A 15,160-nucleotide genomic window follows, 5' to 3' on the forward strand; every position below is an offset into this window, starting at 1 on the left:
TAACTGCAACAAGGAGCACAGTGTCTCAATCTCAGCCTGTTCTTGTCTTTCGAACACTGCTGTTTTTTTTTTGTTTTTTTTGCGGGCCTTCTCTAAATATATCTCGCAGGCACGAGTTGGAGTCTTTTCTATAAAGCTCTATAACGGGTTTGCCTGGCAACTCGGGCCCATAATGCCGCTCTACTTATTGTGTCTGGTTGATATCGGTAAGCTTGTTGACGGGTGTCAGTTTAGGCTGTTTCCTCCCTCACTCACTCGTCAACACGAATGCCTCCTAACACCCATCACTTGCTAGACTGCCATCTTTTTTTCTTAAAGAAATACACCTACTTTACTTTTTCCTCTATTATTTACATATACCGATACATCCTGCCATTGAAAGGAATCCGCCATTGAAACTAAGTCTTCCTCGGTAACTCTGTGTACAAGCACCTTGTTTTCAGCTGTACGGTCGGAGCAGAGTTCATATATTTGGTGTCGTGGCGGCTGCGAGGGAGCGCCGTGTTGACAATGAGGTGTACGGCCACTCGGAGGAGTTGTGATATCTACTATCAGCCCCTCAGGCGGGGAAACCAGACACCTTTTTATAGGCCGAATCCCTCTTCCCTTCCCTCCTCTTCCCCCCCCCCCCCCCTCACACTGCTGTTTGTGTGCAATGTCCCGGAGCCCTGTGTGTGCAGAGTGTGTGTGTGTGTGGTAACGCACATCCATATACACAGATAGTGTCTCATGTTCACACACAGGGCCTGTGTCAGAGTCGACTCACCCCGGTGTGTCGGTGGGACCGACGTCTGAAAGAACGGTTTAATTAAGTGCAGATTGAAGCTTACAGTCCCCCAAATCCAGCACATTTTATATTATGACATCTTATTGTTATAATAAAAGTACATTTTAATCAAACTATAAAAAAATAAATGGCATTTCTGATGAATAGCTGTAAAAAAAACATTTATCTGAGTTTCTTGTCATCAGAAGAATCCCGTTTTATATTTAACTGAAAGTGCATTTTAACACCTAAATACTAACATCAGCTCTGTCGGAGGGCAGACCCGCCTCTGTGCGACGAGTGTAATGTGTTTCAGGCCTCATCCTCGTGCACACGCTGCCTGCCAGTTGACCTCAGAGGTCACACCCTAAACCCCCCCTTGAGCGCATGAGTGATGGCGTCTGCCGTCTGTGGGCTGAGTTAGTTTCTCCCCCTGGGAAGCACCCGGTCTACAAAAGATAGACGTGTGTGTTTGGCTATCTGAAAATGAAGACAACACACGAAAGTGCTCGGGCCAAAGGTGTCAACTGTTCTAATCGCACCCCCAGAGTTTAGCTTTTAACCGATGAAACGTATTTGTGTTCGGTAGAAGTCCCGTATATGCTCGAGCAAAACACAGAAAAGCCCAGTCACTGCACATTTTGGTGTTGCGCTGCCTCAATTCCTGTGAGGGGAACAAATAGTTTCCTGCGTGATGTCTCCCAGTTCCCACAAAGAGGAGGGTTTAGTAGAGTGTTTAGTGACGGGGGATTTATGCTCCTCCGTCAGGTCGCTCCATAGCTTTGCAGATTTATAGTTCTCGGTAATATAGCTCAGACTATAGAATATTGCTTCTCAAAGCTGATATTGCCTCCTGATATTAATCCGGCCATATTGTTTTGCCCCTACTGCACAAGCGCCACCATTAAAAAAAAGTTTGCGGCGGCACTGAAAACTCAACTTCGTGCACCTTGTATTTGTGCACTTTGTGTTCAGAAGTCTGGTGCCAAGGACATGTCAGAGTGTGTGTGTGTGTATTTCAGTCTCTTCTGAGCCTTCGTGTGTGTGTGTTGGTGTATGTGTGTGTGTGTGTGTGTGTGTGTGTGTATTTGGACTGTCAGTCACAGCTGTCAAACACATCCCCGTACGAGCGGCGGGGCCGGGCTTCACACACTCCCAATCAACCCCCCCGTCACGTGTGCACGCGTTGACGTGCGCTAGCGTCGAGGGAGGTGGGTGGGTGGTCGGCGCTCTATTCATAGCAACCGCCATCCTTCTCTGTCACCGATACACCTCACGTGTCACGCCGCCTGTCAGAGAGCGATGGGAGGGAGAGCCCCTCGAGTTCTCCCTCCACGCTCCACGCAGACGTTCATTTTATTCCAACGCCGATGTATCGGTGCGTTGCAGAGGTACTTGCATCGTGTATTTTAGCTGGAAGACACTTCTAAAAAGACAGAGGTGCATCTAATTTAATGTTAGCTAGTTTGTCACGTTTTTATTCTGGTCTTTTCTCGTAGCGCTCGTAGGTTGTGGCATTTCAGTCTGAAAGCAGAGTTGTGCTGCGAGATGGAGAAGTAACGGTCGCCGCGTGCGAGTTCTGAAGTGAAAACTTTATCGACGTATCGCATATCTGGAAAAAAGACAATGTTGCTTTGAGAAGGGGAATGTTTGTGAATCCTGATCACTGCGTGAACTCTCCTCTGATTTCTAGATGACTGCGTATCTGCTCTGGTTCGGATTTGACAAACATCTATTTTTCTTCCTCTTAAGAGATGCTCGCTATGACTTAAGTGTTTGCGGTTGCGCGTGTGTGTGTGTGTGTGTGTGTGTGTGTGTGCGCTCTGTGAAAGAGGCCTGAGGGAAGGTCTTGGTGTGGAGTTTCACTCTGTCTCGGAGTCGTATCTGCTGCTGGTTAGAGGTGTGGAGGTTTAATAAGTTACCACAGAAATACGGTCTGTCACCCTCCGGCTGCTCTTGTGTTCAGACTTTTTGAGAAATTTCAAATGTCAATCTGACAGTCTGCATATTTGTGGACATCTGTGTGTTTACTCTAAAGCAGCCAAAATGAAAAAAATATATATTTTAGGGAGTAATTAGGCAAAATAAACTATTTATATTAGCAAATAATGCTTTGGGAATTGATAATAATTACAACACATTTTTTGGACTGTTTTTGCAGAAAGACCATACCTGTATGAAGTGACACGATGTTAGGTAGCCTATATTTTAACATTTTAAAACCCTCATACCTCCAATAATACCATAAAGCATTAGAATAGAATATTGTTGTTGGCAGGCCGGAGGCTCTTTTATCACTTCTTCTGCTGCACTCAGGCTGCCGTTTAGTTCCAAACAGCATGAAGAATAGTGGTCGTGAGTGTAATCCGTCACTGTAAAGTAGAAGGTTGCATCTGCGCGGTAAATAGCTGGCTGTTAAACTTTTTACACTGAGAAGGATGCTGCCTTCACTGTCTCCGGTTAACGTGTGCGTTCAGGCGAACAAACGGAGTGACGGGAGCCTGTTGGACAACGTGACGGGAGCGAGCGGGTGTTACGTCCACGTTCCACTCCTCTGATTTCTATTTTTTGTTCTTTCGACCAATAGCTAACGCTCTAAAGTTTGAAATCTTTTCTTTTGTCAGTTCGTCTTTGTTTTAAGAGAACAGAAAATATAAAAGTGATACAAAACATGTAAATGTTGGGATAAAGAAACACAAAGACGTCTTTGCAGCTTTGTGGGAAAAACTATCATCTGTATTATTGTTTCACTTAAAACTCCAAAAACGTGTATAAAAGTACCGCGATACACATATCCACAATGGTCGCGTTGTGTCAGCCTCAGTCAGCCAACGGTGACCTCACTCTCACTTCCCGGTGGAAAGGCCAGAAGAGTCCGGACGTCCTGTTTCACATCTACTGTAACTGGAGCAACTGTTTTGTCCCGTCTCGAACCAGTCCGCCGGCCCTGGCACACGTACCCACCAGTAACCGTGCCAGGCTAAGCTACCAGCAAGTTGGCTAAGCTGCTTAATGGGCCTATCGGGTTCCTAATAGGATAACGGCAAAGCAAAGAGACCTCATTACGGGGCTCAGAGAAGCACTGATGGTTCACAAGTCTTTGTAACGTGATGGGGGAAGTGTCCGTCTGCATGCGAGCTGGTTGAGCTTCAACAAGGATGCTGGAGTATGTTGGTGGTTAGACATGATCCACTTTCATAGTTATTACTTCCCCCCCCATGTTCTGTTTTTGGATGACTTCAACCGACTCACAAAACATGCTTCTGAGATACATTTCAGAAAGAGCAGTGGACGGCAATGTTGGACGACGTTTCCATTTGTTTTGCATGGCGCTTGTTCATTTTAGGCCATTTACTGGACGCTCTCAATAGTCACCGTCAGCAGATTTAATCCAGTGGAATCAGTGAGAGTAAGCAGGAGGTGAGGAGGAGGAAGGAAGGAAAGGAGAGTAGTGATGACGGATGGAGAGCAGACGAAGCCCCTCGTCTCTCCTCGCTGTGCTTCCTTTTCCCTCCGTTGACCTCCGGCCTGCTCTGAGGGTGTTTCTGTGTCTGTTCGAGGCAATAAACGTCACTTTTAGTTCTCACAGTCGGCCGCGCTTTGGTTTGCTGCAGCTCACGTCCCAGGGCTTCATCTGCAGAGAGACGAAAAAAAAAGCGAGATTAAAATTCGTCATTTTGAGTCGGTTAGATATTGAATGACGGTCTGAGCTTTTGCCGCGCTTGAACTTTCTTAAACTTTGCCACCGTGCATGTCACTTCGGAGTCGAGCCGGCCTGTTGCAGATGCAACAGTCGGCGTCTTTTGCCTTTGCAACTCTACCTTCTGTGGTTTCCTGTGTTTGCTCCTCTTTTCTTGTTGGTGTTTTGTGTGAGCGAGTGTGTTCAAGTAAACTCGAGGAGGTGACACTAAACACTGTTTTTTTTTGTTGTTTTTTCACAGAACTTGCAAACCTCAACACTTACGAGCTTATTGGCCTTATTACACATCACTTCTTCAGAGTAGAGCCGGTCTGACTGGTACACACCGTTAATACACATTAAAGCATCACAAAACACAACCATTGTGCATCCCTAATGGCTCTGTTATGTTGGATGTTTCACAATGTTTGGAGTAAATGCAGCCGTGACCGTTTCATGTTATCCGCCCCTGAAATCCTCGCACTTCATCTGCGCGTAGCTCCCATTCTTCCTCTTCTCTCCACTTCTTCTGGCCTCGCCTTTAATCTCAACCCAACACTTTTACCCGCAGTATCCTTCCCTTCTATCGCTCCCTGTTTTGCAGGGGAGGGGGGGGGGGGGGGTTTAGAGGGGAGGGAGAAGAGAGAGAGAGCCGTCTGGAATCCATTAGCCGGTAGAGGCGTCCGTGTTTCACTGTGGGAACCTTATTGATCGCCCTCCTTTCTAATTATTCCACCTCCAACTCCCTCCTTCTGGCTCTGGCACCAATCATGCTTTCGCTTTTCTCTCCAGCCCTTCATCCCCATCTTTGCTGCTTTCTCTGTGCTATTTTCATCCCCGTATGTGCTTCTTCTTCTTCTTCTTCTTCTTCTTCTTTCTTCACTTCAAGTGACACATTATCTGTGTGTTTATTGATGGCTCGTGAGATGTATTGACATACTTATCAGCAGCATGCAAAGGCTACCACATCCGACACAAGGAGAAAAATCTGACTCACTCTTGACTCTTGTGTCCGTCTTGTAGACACACACACACACACACACACACACACCCTCTGTACAGTCTCCTCCATCTGCCGCATACATGTCCGTGTAGCTCCTCTTTGTGCCATGAGCATGCGTGTTACTGTAAAGCCTTCACAGGCCGATGAGTCGATGAGTAACGAGGTTTTTAGGATCGATGCCTTTGTTGCAAACTTATCCCTGAACGGCGGTGCGTTGCTGCAACAATTAAGGCAGAGAAAACATGAATAAAAACAAGTATTTTGCCGTTATTTGCAGTTTACTACAAAGCTTTGTGCACTAAAGGAACATTACAGTGGTGCTCAAGAATGTAGATTATGCAAATGAGCATGTTTGAATGGGATTGACGGGAAATAGCTCTGCAACTGTTTCGAGAATTGGAATAATCACTTTTGTCATTTTTGACTCGAATGTGAGGATTTGATGTTAGTTTTTTTTTGTCACACACGATATTTCTCTGAATCTTTGGGATTTTTTGGAGAAGACATTTGATGATGTCACCTTGGTCTGTGGGTGATTACGACAGTCATTTTCTACTTCAACGGATTACTCAACAAATGAGTCAACGATGACAATGAGTGTTACTTGCGGCCCCATTTTTTATTCAAATTCAAGAATTTGTTCTCGATTCTTGCATTGAGCGATTTATTTATTTATTTCTTTTTTTTTTACATTAAATGTAAAAATAGCAGAGCTAAGTGTGCAGAAGTATGCATCTTCTTTATATTGAGAAAGTTAAAAGCCCGTGAAGTCTACATGTTCTGATATTATGATCATATTTGGCTTTTTCATATATATATATATTGTTTTATTTAACCGCCCCTGATGTTTGATTCAGCAGCTGTACTTCAGACTACATGGGACGCTCTCCGGCTCTCCGGCTTCTTCTTCATGCGTACTACATTCATGCTGCCGGCTGCAACCTGGCTGTTTAAATGCAAATGTTGTATCACAGGTTGTACACATCATCCTCAGCGGTGCGATGTTGCAAGTCGACGGCCCTACATGTGGTTGGAAGTGGTTTCCTTGCTACATGCGATCTATGACTGCGCGTTTCCAGCTGTGACTCAATCACAGGTTAAGTAAAAGTCGACCGTCTTTGTAACGAGTGAGGGTATGTGATGCCGTCACGGAGACTTGCATACGACATCCAGGATCAAGGGGAAAGTTTAAACGTACGAAACGAGCTGTAATGCGTGCGTGATCCTCCCAAGTCTGACTTTTACGTGACGTAGATACCGCCCCGTGACTTTCTTTAGCTGGTCTGGGGCCTCGTTGCAGCTTTTTAAATACTGAGCAGAGAGTTGAGCTGTTTCCTGTTTCATGTGGGGTAGCTGTGCGCCGTGGCCAGGCCGCAGACTGATGGAGAAAACTGCTGAATCGTGGGTTTCCAAAACGTCTTTTTGGGCCAGGGCTTTAAGTTCTCATCTACTAATATTTAAGTTGATGGATTTAGTACCATACGGTCAAACACTTAGGTCCTGTATTCCCCCCCCCCCCCCCCCCCACACACACACACACACACACACACACACACACATCTATGACTTATTATTAAACCTAGATAACCGAGATAAGTGTGTGTATCACTGTGATCTCAAGCCGTCCGCGCCTTTTTATTGTTGGCTTTCATGCGCTGACGGCCGTCTGGGACTTAAAAACAACAATAAGCATTTTGTGTTGACGCACAACATGTTTTTAAGAATAAAGATCGCTGTCTGTACGCCTGCTGGCGCCGGACACGTCCTGTCACTCCACGCTCAAGGCCACAGTGACAAGCGTGTGTGTGTTTGTGTGTGTGTGTGTACTTTTGTGTGTATACGTGCGCCGTTGTGTAATGCAGTGTTTACTCTGTGTGTGTGTGTGTGTGTTTGTGGTTGATAACCAGCCCACTCATGTTGTGTTCTCACTTTGTGTCTTTGCAGGAAGTTCGGGGAGCGCCCTCAGCCACTGCGCCTAACAAGGTGAGCGTGTGTGTGTGTGTGTGCTGTCATAGTGGTATTTGTATGTCTACCTGTGTGTACACTACGTATCCTCACTCTACATGGTTTAGATGTTTGAGAATCCTTCAAAAGCAGTTGAATGTTAGTGTTGTAATCAGAGTAGCACAGAACTAGGCTGTGGAAAGTTGTACTTTCTCGTTGTACTTCTTTACATAATCGTTGGAGGGTCATCGGATTGGATTCGTGCAACACACAGAAGTTCATGTGCTTATTTTGGGAAACAAGCGATAGCATGAAATTCACTGTTATCCAACTATTGGTTGTTGAGGCAGAGATGAGCTCCTCTCTGATGGTGGTGCACATTAAGTTGGAGCTGCGTGTTGTTGCCACAATAACAACAGCAAACCAAACAGCAACTCCCCGAAGCAACAGCATCACATGTTTTACTTTGTGTGATTCCGGCCCGATCGTCGGTAATTGCACAGCTGTTATCTGTTGACCCCCTCCTGTATTACATCATTTATTTTGTTCCGCCGTTGATTGTTTATTAGTTTGATCGCTGTAGTTTTTGACTCTCTCAGACAGCACTTCGAAATGCACGTTTTAAACTGAACCCCGTGTTCTGTAGGACAACAAAGCCAGAAAAGCAATAATTCATCTTTTCAGTCGAACGCTTTGGACTCTGTGTGCACCGTGTGCCGCGTCCAGCGCAGCTTCTACTTGCAGCGCGGCACGTTTCTGATTATCCCGTTCCTCTTATGTTTGTTCCAAGTCATTTGGATGAACACACAATGTTGATGGATGTTGTGGCTTGCTTCTGGACGTGTGTGTGTGTGTGTGTGTGTGTGTGTGTGTGTGTGTGTGTGTGTGTGTGTGTGTGTGTGTGTGTGTGTGTGTGTGTGTGTGTGTGTGTGTGTGTGTGTGTGTGTGTGTGTGTGTGTGTGTGTGTGTGTGTGTGTGTGTGTGTGTGTGTGTGTGTGTGTGTGTGTGTTTGCTGGTTGGTGTTTCTCTTTGTTACTGGGCATGGGGTTTGCTTGCGTGCTCGTTGTTTGCGCGTGGCACTCAGCAGGGAAAAACGAAGGGTTGCACACAGCCCGGAACAGCCGAGTATGGTTTTTGAAAAAAAAAAAAAGGGGGGGGGGAGGCAGCACCTTTTGATGTGGGCCCCCCCCCCCCCCCCTTCATGTGCTGCCAGTCCGCTGGCTTCTACGGGCCCTTCCATTTGTCAGATGGTTCCGATGGCCAGATATACGACGGACACAAAACACTCTGTACTCAGCAGCCGAAAGGCTTGAAACAGCCTTATTGTGTGTGTGTGTGCGCTTGTACCCCTGTGTATCAGGGTGTCGGGTTCTTTGTGTTTCCCTCTTTGTATTTGGCTCGGTGTCCTTGTTGTCTGCATGTTCACTCGCACCCACTTCACGCAGCAGCAACAACAGCCCCCGAGATTTTCCGTCGGGCAGCAGCGCAGACGGCTATAACAGCGCACCGTCCTGCTGGGGGCTTTTTAGGGCGGCTCAAGCTCGTGGGTCCTGCAGGGCCGCCCTGTCAGGAAGGCTACTCGACTGGAAATACAATACATGACACGCATACACTGGAAACGAGCGCGCACACACACACACAGAGACACACGTGCACAAATCTGCACACGAACAGACACAACTCGTGAACATACAGGCTGGATAAGCTGCCTCCTCTGTTCGGGGAGCCGCTCCTTAAAGGGCTTATTCTCCCAAACAACAGGGGAAGGGCCGGCTCTGCAGAATCCATCGCCTCAGATGGAAACGCTCAATAGTCGCCCCTTTTAGTTCTCCACTCCTTTGTCGAGAAAAAAAAGGCCAAAATCCAGACGAAAATAAAACCCTGATGACCGGTAATTTGTGCCAGGCTATCGTTTGATCTGGAGTCGCACACTCGTGTACGATAATAATTTCCTTCTTATTGAGATCTAATGGTTGACATCTAAATTTACTTTCTCGCTCACAAAACAGGCGAAGCTCTGCCAATAAGCTTCCACCGTATTAAAATGATGAACCGTTAGGCAGCACACACTTTCAAACTATCACAGCTGAGATCTAGTACAAGATCCTGTTGTTTTTAGGCTCACAAGGGCCCTCCGGAGGTCAGACCTCCAACATTGAACAGGCTACTGGTCCGCAGTAGGTCACCTCGCTCATAGATTTAAAGGAGGCCGAGCCGCTCGAACGGGCTGATTGCCGACGTCTCAACCCAAGCCTGACACGCCACGGATGTGCGTAATCTACCCTTTGTGATTCACAAGGGCGCACGCTGATTCCAGGTCTGATCATCTTAATTGAGCTGTTTCACAATGCGTGCGTGTGTGTGTGTGTGTGTGTGTGTGTGTGTGTGTGTGCGTGTGTGTGTGTGTGTGTGCGCGGCGCGTGTGTTCACACATGTGACGGCACCGCTTCGCTGTGGACGCTGTGGCAGATGCACGGGACAGATGCCCGTCTGCTCTGCTGCATCTGTAGCCTGGCTTAGCCTAGCCCCTCCTCACACACACACACACACACACACACACGCGCGCAAACACACTCGCCCGACCCCCTGTAGTGCCGGCTGTTGAATATGTGTCTCTTCTTGTAAATCTGTCTGGCACATTTTTGTCTCACTTGTCATGTATTTCAAATTTCTCTTCTTTTTCTCGCGTTTGCTGAACGCCCTTTAGCACATTTAACAAAAATGGAACCCGCCGCTTGGTGCTTGTTTACTCGTGTCCTGTGTTGACTCTGCCCCTCTTCCCTTTTAACCTACATGTCACATATTCGGCCTAAATAACTGTGCATGTGTCTTGTTAGTGAGGTCACTGTAACAAGTAAATTGGATTGCAGTGGCTGCTTTCTTTTTCCCTAGATGCATTGCTTCTTTCTATGCATGTTGGTATTCTTTTTATGCAAATATCTGAGTTGTTGTCATGTTGTGTGTCTGCACGCTACTCTTGCATAGGAAGTTGAGCGCTGGTCACCGTCGCTCTCACTTCTTCTTCCCATCTTCGGCTCTCAGAAAGAGACCAAATCTCCATCTTGCTCTCTTACTGTCGCTTCGTCTCATAATATGTCGTTGCCTGAAATTATTTTTGACATTGTCGCTCATTCTCTCTCTATTGTATTACTGTCCTCAATTACTTTAACTTGTCTTTTATTCGCAATATTCAAAGCCAAGATGCCGTAATTTGTACGGCTGCACCGTTGCATCAGATGGAAATATGTTCGAGCATCGTTTTCTACACATTTTGACATATTTGGTGTCTTTGTAAACCTCGGCTTCCCCACTAGAAGAGAGTCTAAACGTCGTGAGGGGAAGGAGCTTATAGCAAAGCATTTCCGTCTTGACCCGGGGAACAGGTCCCCCCCCCCCCCCCCCCCCCCCCCAGCCGCAGTGGTCTGGAACGGCTTAGCGAGCAGCGAAACGGTGTTAACCACAAGTCAGGGCCGTCGCACGACACCAGCGCACCACTGGTGTGAGATCCTGGTGTCTTACAGCTGTGCAGCAACGTATGAGGGGATGTTGGTTAAAGCGCCGTGAGGTGTGTGTGGCTGGTTCAAGGTAAGGATTGGATCACACACGTTGGCCTTTTGAATACTTGCTTTCACAGCGCATAGCAGCAGGACGTGGGAGTAAATGGGATGGATGGTTTGCGTGTAGAGCTGATTTTAGTTTTTGTTATTCATGAATCTGTTGCTTATTGTCTGGATTTATTTTCTCGGTCTGTAAAATGTTGTCTTGTGGGAAATATATCCAATTTACTGTCACATCGGTCAAATGTAAAAAGCATCAAATCTTCAAATTTGGGAATCTGGAACATGGTAAAACGTTTTTCTGCTGCTTGAGAAACAACCGTGTCAGGGTGGTTAAGCTGCATACCACGCTACCACAGTGTGTGTGTTGTTTTATCTGTGATGTCACAGGCAACCTCCGAGGTGTCCGGTGACATGTGGCCCCCGCGGGGGCCCCCCGACATCAGCCGGTGCTCGGGCTGTGTGTTCTGCGTACCGTCGATCGTCCCCGGAGTTCACTGTGGTGAGTGTGCCGCTCGCTCCGGCCCCAGAGGAAGGTTTATGTCACTTAATGTAAACACGAGGAAAAGCCGGATACCTTTTTAATCAAACCTCGACTTTTGAAAGGGCTCCAGTTGTGTGAACCTTTTTTCTTCTTCTTCTTTTTCTTCTCCTGGCTTGATTTAGGAAAATAGAATAATTTCCTCCATGTGGTGTGTAAACGGTATCGGGCTGCATCGGATCAGTTAAAACGGCCTCGAGTGATTGGAATTCTAGGATTGTACCTCCATCATTTTCAGTTGCTGGCAATCTGCGATTTAGAAAATACTGAAATAACAACAGAGCAAAAAAACAAAAAAAACAAAGTGCTGCCGCGAGACTCAAACTGCAGCTCCGACACCGAAAAATAATTGCCTCATCACACGGTGAGGTGAGGAATAGAAACGCTTCCCCGTCCATTATGGAAAGGATAAAACCAAAATCCCTCTCGGCCTTCCTCCAACTCCTCTGCACCCCCCCCCCACACACGCACTGTGAGGGGCCCCCTTTTGCTTTCAATAACAAAAGCCTCGTCTAACCCGAGCGTGCGGCCCACTATTGCGTGTTGCAGAGTGGAAAGCTGTGTGTCTGAGTGGCGTGTCCGGTGTCACTGACATCTGTGCATGTGTGTGTGTGTGTGTGTGTGTGTGTGTGTGCGCTGATGCCGGGCCGGGCTGTGTTGATGTCCGTGCGTTGTGTGTGCGATGCGTGCATCCAAGCCTGATCTTTGACCTCTTGCTTTTCAGCAACAGCATAAGCTCTACTGGTCTCCCAAATATCACAACGACGTAAAGGAGGTGTGTGTGTGGGGGGGGGGGGTCTTTGCTGGTGAGCTCAGCTCTGTTGTTTTTTTTGTTTTCTTTTTCCCTCGTTACCCCCCCCCCCGGGCTCCTCACTGTCCCCCTGAGCCGGTCATTTACGTCTCCCCCCTCTCCAACAAACCCAGCTGGGGGAGAACATAGCATTGTTTTTGGCGAGCAGACTGTGCCGGCTGTGAGGCTTTCCAGAGGTCGTTGCGAGTGTACTGAATGTGTGCAATGTGTGTTTCTGTATGTTCTCATCACACACTTCACACGCTTAGTTTTTTTTTTTTTGTTTTTTTTTACACTAAAGCGTTTCAACCCTAACACACCAACCGTACGCTTCAGCTTTAAGTTTCAACACACCCGCCATCACTTCGCCTCATCGGCTGGACCACAAAGTGGCTCGTTAACCAACATCTCTCTCTCTCTCTCTCTCTCTCTCTCTCTCTCTCTCTCTCTCTCTCTCTCTCTCTCTCTCTCTCTCTCTCTCTCTCTCTCTCTGTTGCAGAGAAGCGATGAGGAATTACCTGAAGGAGCGAGGTGACCAAACGGTCATGATCCTGCACGCAAAAGTTGCACAGAAATCCTACGGCAATGAGAAAAGGTGAGTGAAACATAAAGAGCAGCTCCCAGCTGAATATGAATCTATAGCCAGCAGCCAAACAACAAAATCCTCCATCCAGCACCTCAGAAGTTCATTAATTGACATGTTCCGTCTTGTTTAATGGGGGTTTGTGCCAGACTAGTTCATGCCCGGGAGCTAAGTGTGTGCTAAGCGGCTGCAGCCCTAGTCAACTATATCTTCTCTTTTATGATCTAATTTTGACCGTCGTCATGTCTCGGTTCAATTGTTTTTCCTTGTGTGAACCTCTTGTTTAGAAGCCTTTCTACGCGCTGACATAATGTTGAGCACACTGATTGCAAACAGCTTTAAAAGGAGCTATTTGCATCATTCAGAAACACACACTTGGCCCATTTCACTGCGAGGTAACGCATGTCACTCGAGGGGAATAAGAAAGACACACATTCCAGCTTGCCCCGGTGCAGCGTGGGTACTTGACCCTTCTGACCTCCCGTATCAGGTCAGAGGAGGAAACGAGGGGGCCACGTTCAGGTGAGGCGCAAAGGAAAGGGAGCAGGGAGCGAGGGGGTTTGGGGGCGGATGGGACTAGGGGAGATAAAAAGGATTCAAGGACATGAGCATACAGGTCTCAGAGGCTCACAGAGCAACTTTAAGTGTTGCTGTCTTTGTTGTGATTTCCATGCAAGCGCAGCCTCCTCCCGCTTCTCTCGCTCATTATGCAACTCTCTTCAGCGCTCCATCCTCCGCCCGCTTCCTTGGCCCGAGCTGCAGCGCCGCTTGCGATTTCATCAGGCCTCTCTTTTGGCAAATCGGGCCAACTCCGAGACACCTCCAGAGAGTCTGAGCGCAACAGGAGAGAGAGAGAGTACCAAAACCGTACAAACCCTCTCGTCACATGCATGCTCGTGCAGGTTCGGTATCCGCGTTGCTGGATTGTGAGTTGCTCAATGACGATAAAGGACTCGGTTAAAAAAAAACACAGCGTCTGCAACCAATAGACCGTCCAGCTGTCACAAGAAAAATCATCCGAATGAGTGTGCTTCGCCAAAGGATTTCTGCTGTATCACAGTCAGAACCACTAGATCCACACACACACACACACACACACACACACACACACACACACAGACAGGTTTATCTGTGTGCATATCAGTGTTTCAAGATCCTTTGGCCTGCAGAAACCCCCATGATGCTCAGGTCGTGGGCGTCTGTCTCGCACCGCTGATTACATCTGCATGTAACTTAACCGGGGAGCCCGACAAAGTGGGTTGCGTGGAGAATGTAAATGTACTGTCTGTCTGTCTGTCTGTCTGCGCTTTTTATAGGAGGTGAAAGTAGACAAACACCCACAGAGACAGGCGGCGGTGTTGCGAAACAGGTCACTTTCCAGTTCCACACTGACGCACACGAGCTTTTATTTTGAAGTACGGCCGGTTCGGTCATGAGTTGATTTTCACATTTTGATAAGGCTAAAGTTGACGGTTTTTTTTCTTCTTAATGGAGCAAAGGAAAAGCATGACATCCTGAAATGGAAAATGTATTTCGAGAGATCAGTTTCATGCGGGGCTGCTCATGTTCACATCTGCTAAATGAGACCGGACAGCTTAAAGGAAAGAGTGCTTAGTTCGATTGTACACATACAGTATGTTGGTAAAAGGAAGTTTCTGACTGTCTCGATGGAGCGTAGCGCAGGTCTGCCCTCTGCTGGGGGAACGTAAGAGATGCACGTTGTGTTTTCTCAGCTGTTGACATCCAGACCAGACTGGAAATGTATTTTTGAGTAATATGATTATGATATGTTTGACTTTTTTTCCAGGACAAATAATGTAGAAGTTAGTCTTAAAGCCACAGAAGTTTCCGAGCACGTTTGCCAGTCATGCAGACGTCTTTGTCATCTTGTCAAGAGGATTCAAAACATACTTATATCGACAAAAACAAACTGAAATATTAGTTTCAGGGGGGAAAATGATAAATATTTTGACCTACTGAGCTGAACACTGAAGCGGTTTTACGTCGGCAGATGCTGAAGTGAATATCAATGAAGGACAGAACAGATGTTCAAGCGATGTCGGTCCAAATATTGATAGTTCTATGTGTGCATGTGTTCAGGTTCTTCTGCCCACCTCCCTGCGTGTACCTGATGGGCAGCGGCTGGAAGAAAAAGAAGGAGCAGATGGAGCGGGACGGCTGCTCCGAGCAGGAGTCGCAGCCCTGCGCCTTCATCGGCATCGGCAACAGCGACCAAGAAATGCAACAGCTTAATTTAGAGGGAAAGGTACGGCACACACACACACACACACACACAC

At 47.2% G+C, this 15,160-nt stretch overlaps 1 protein-coding gene across 1 annotated transcript in view; it reads left to right on the forward strand.

Annotated features, from left to right (window-relative positions):
- Positions 1 to 15,160, forward strand: part of rbpjb (recombination signal binding protein for immunoglobulin kappa J region b) — a 32,117-nt gene that overhangs the window by 10,013 nt on the left and 6,944 nt on the right. The window contains 3 exon segments of the mRNA XM_076092696.1: positions 7,393 to 7,431; positions 12,780 to 12,875; positions 14,964 to 15,129. Coding sequence (XP_075948811.1) covers positions 7,393 to 7,431; positions 12,780 to 12,875; positions 14,964 to 15,129 — 301 coding nt within the window.

The sequence above is a fragment of the Anarhichas minor genome, unplaced genomic scaffold (genome assembly GCF_050575085.1).
Source record: "Anarhichas minor isolate MPS153535 unplaced genomic scaffold, ASM5057508v1 ptg000016l, whole genome shotgun sequence".
Taxonomy (NCBI): domain Eukaryota; kingdom Metazoa; phylum Chordata; class Actinopteri; order Perciformes; family Anarhichadidae; genus Anarhichas; species Anarhichas minor.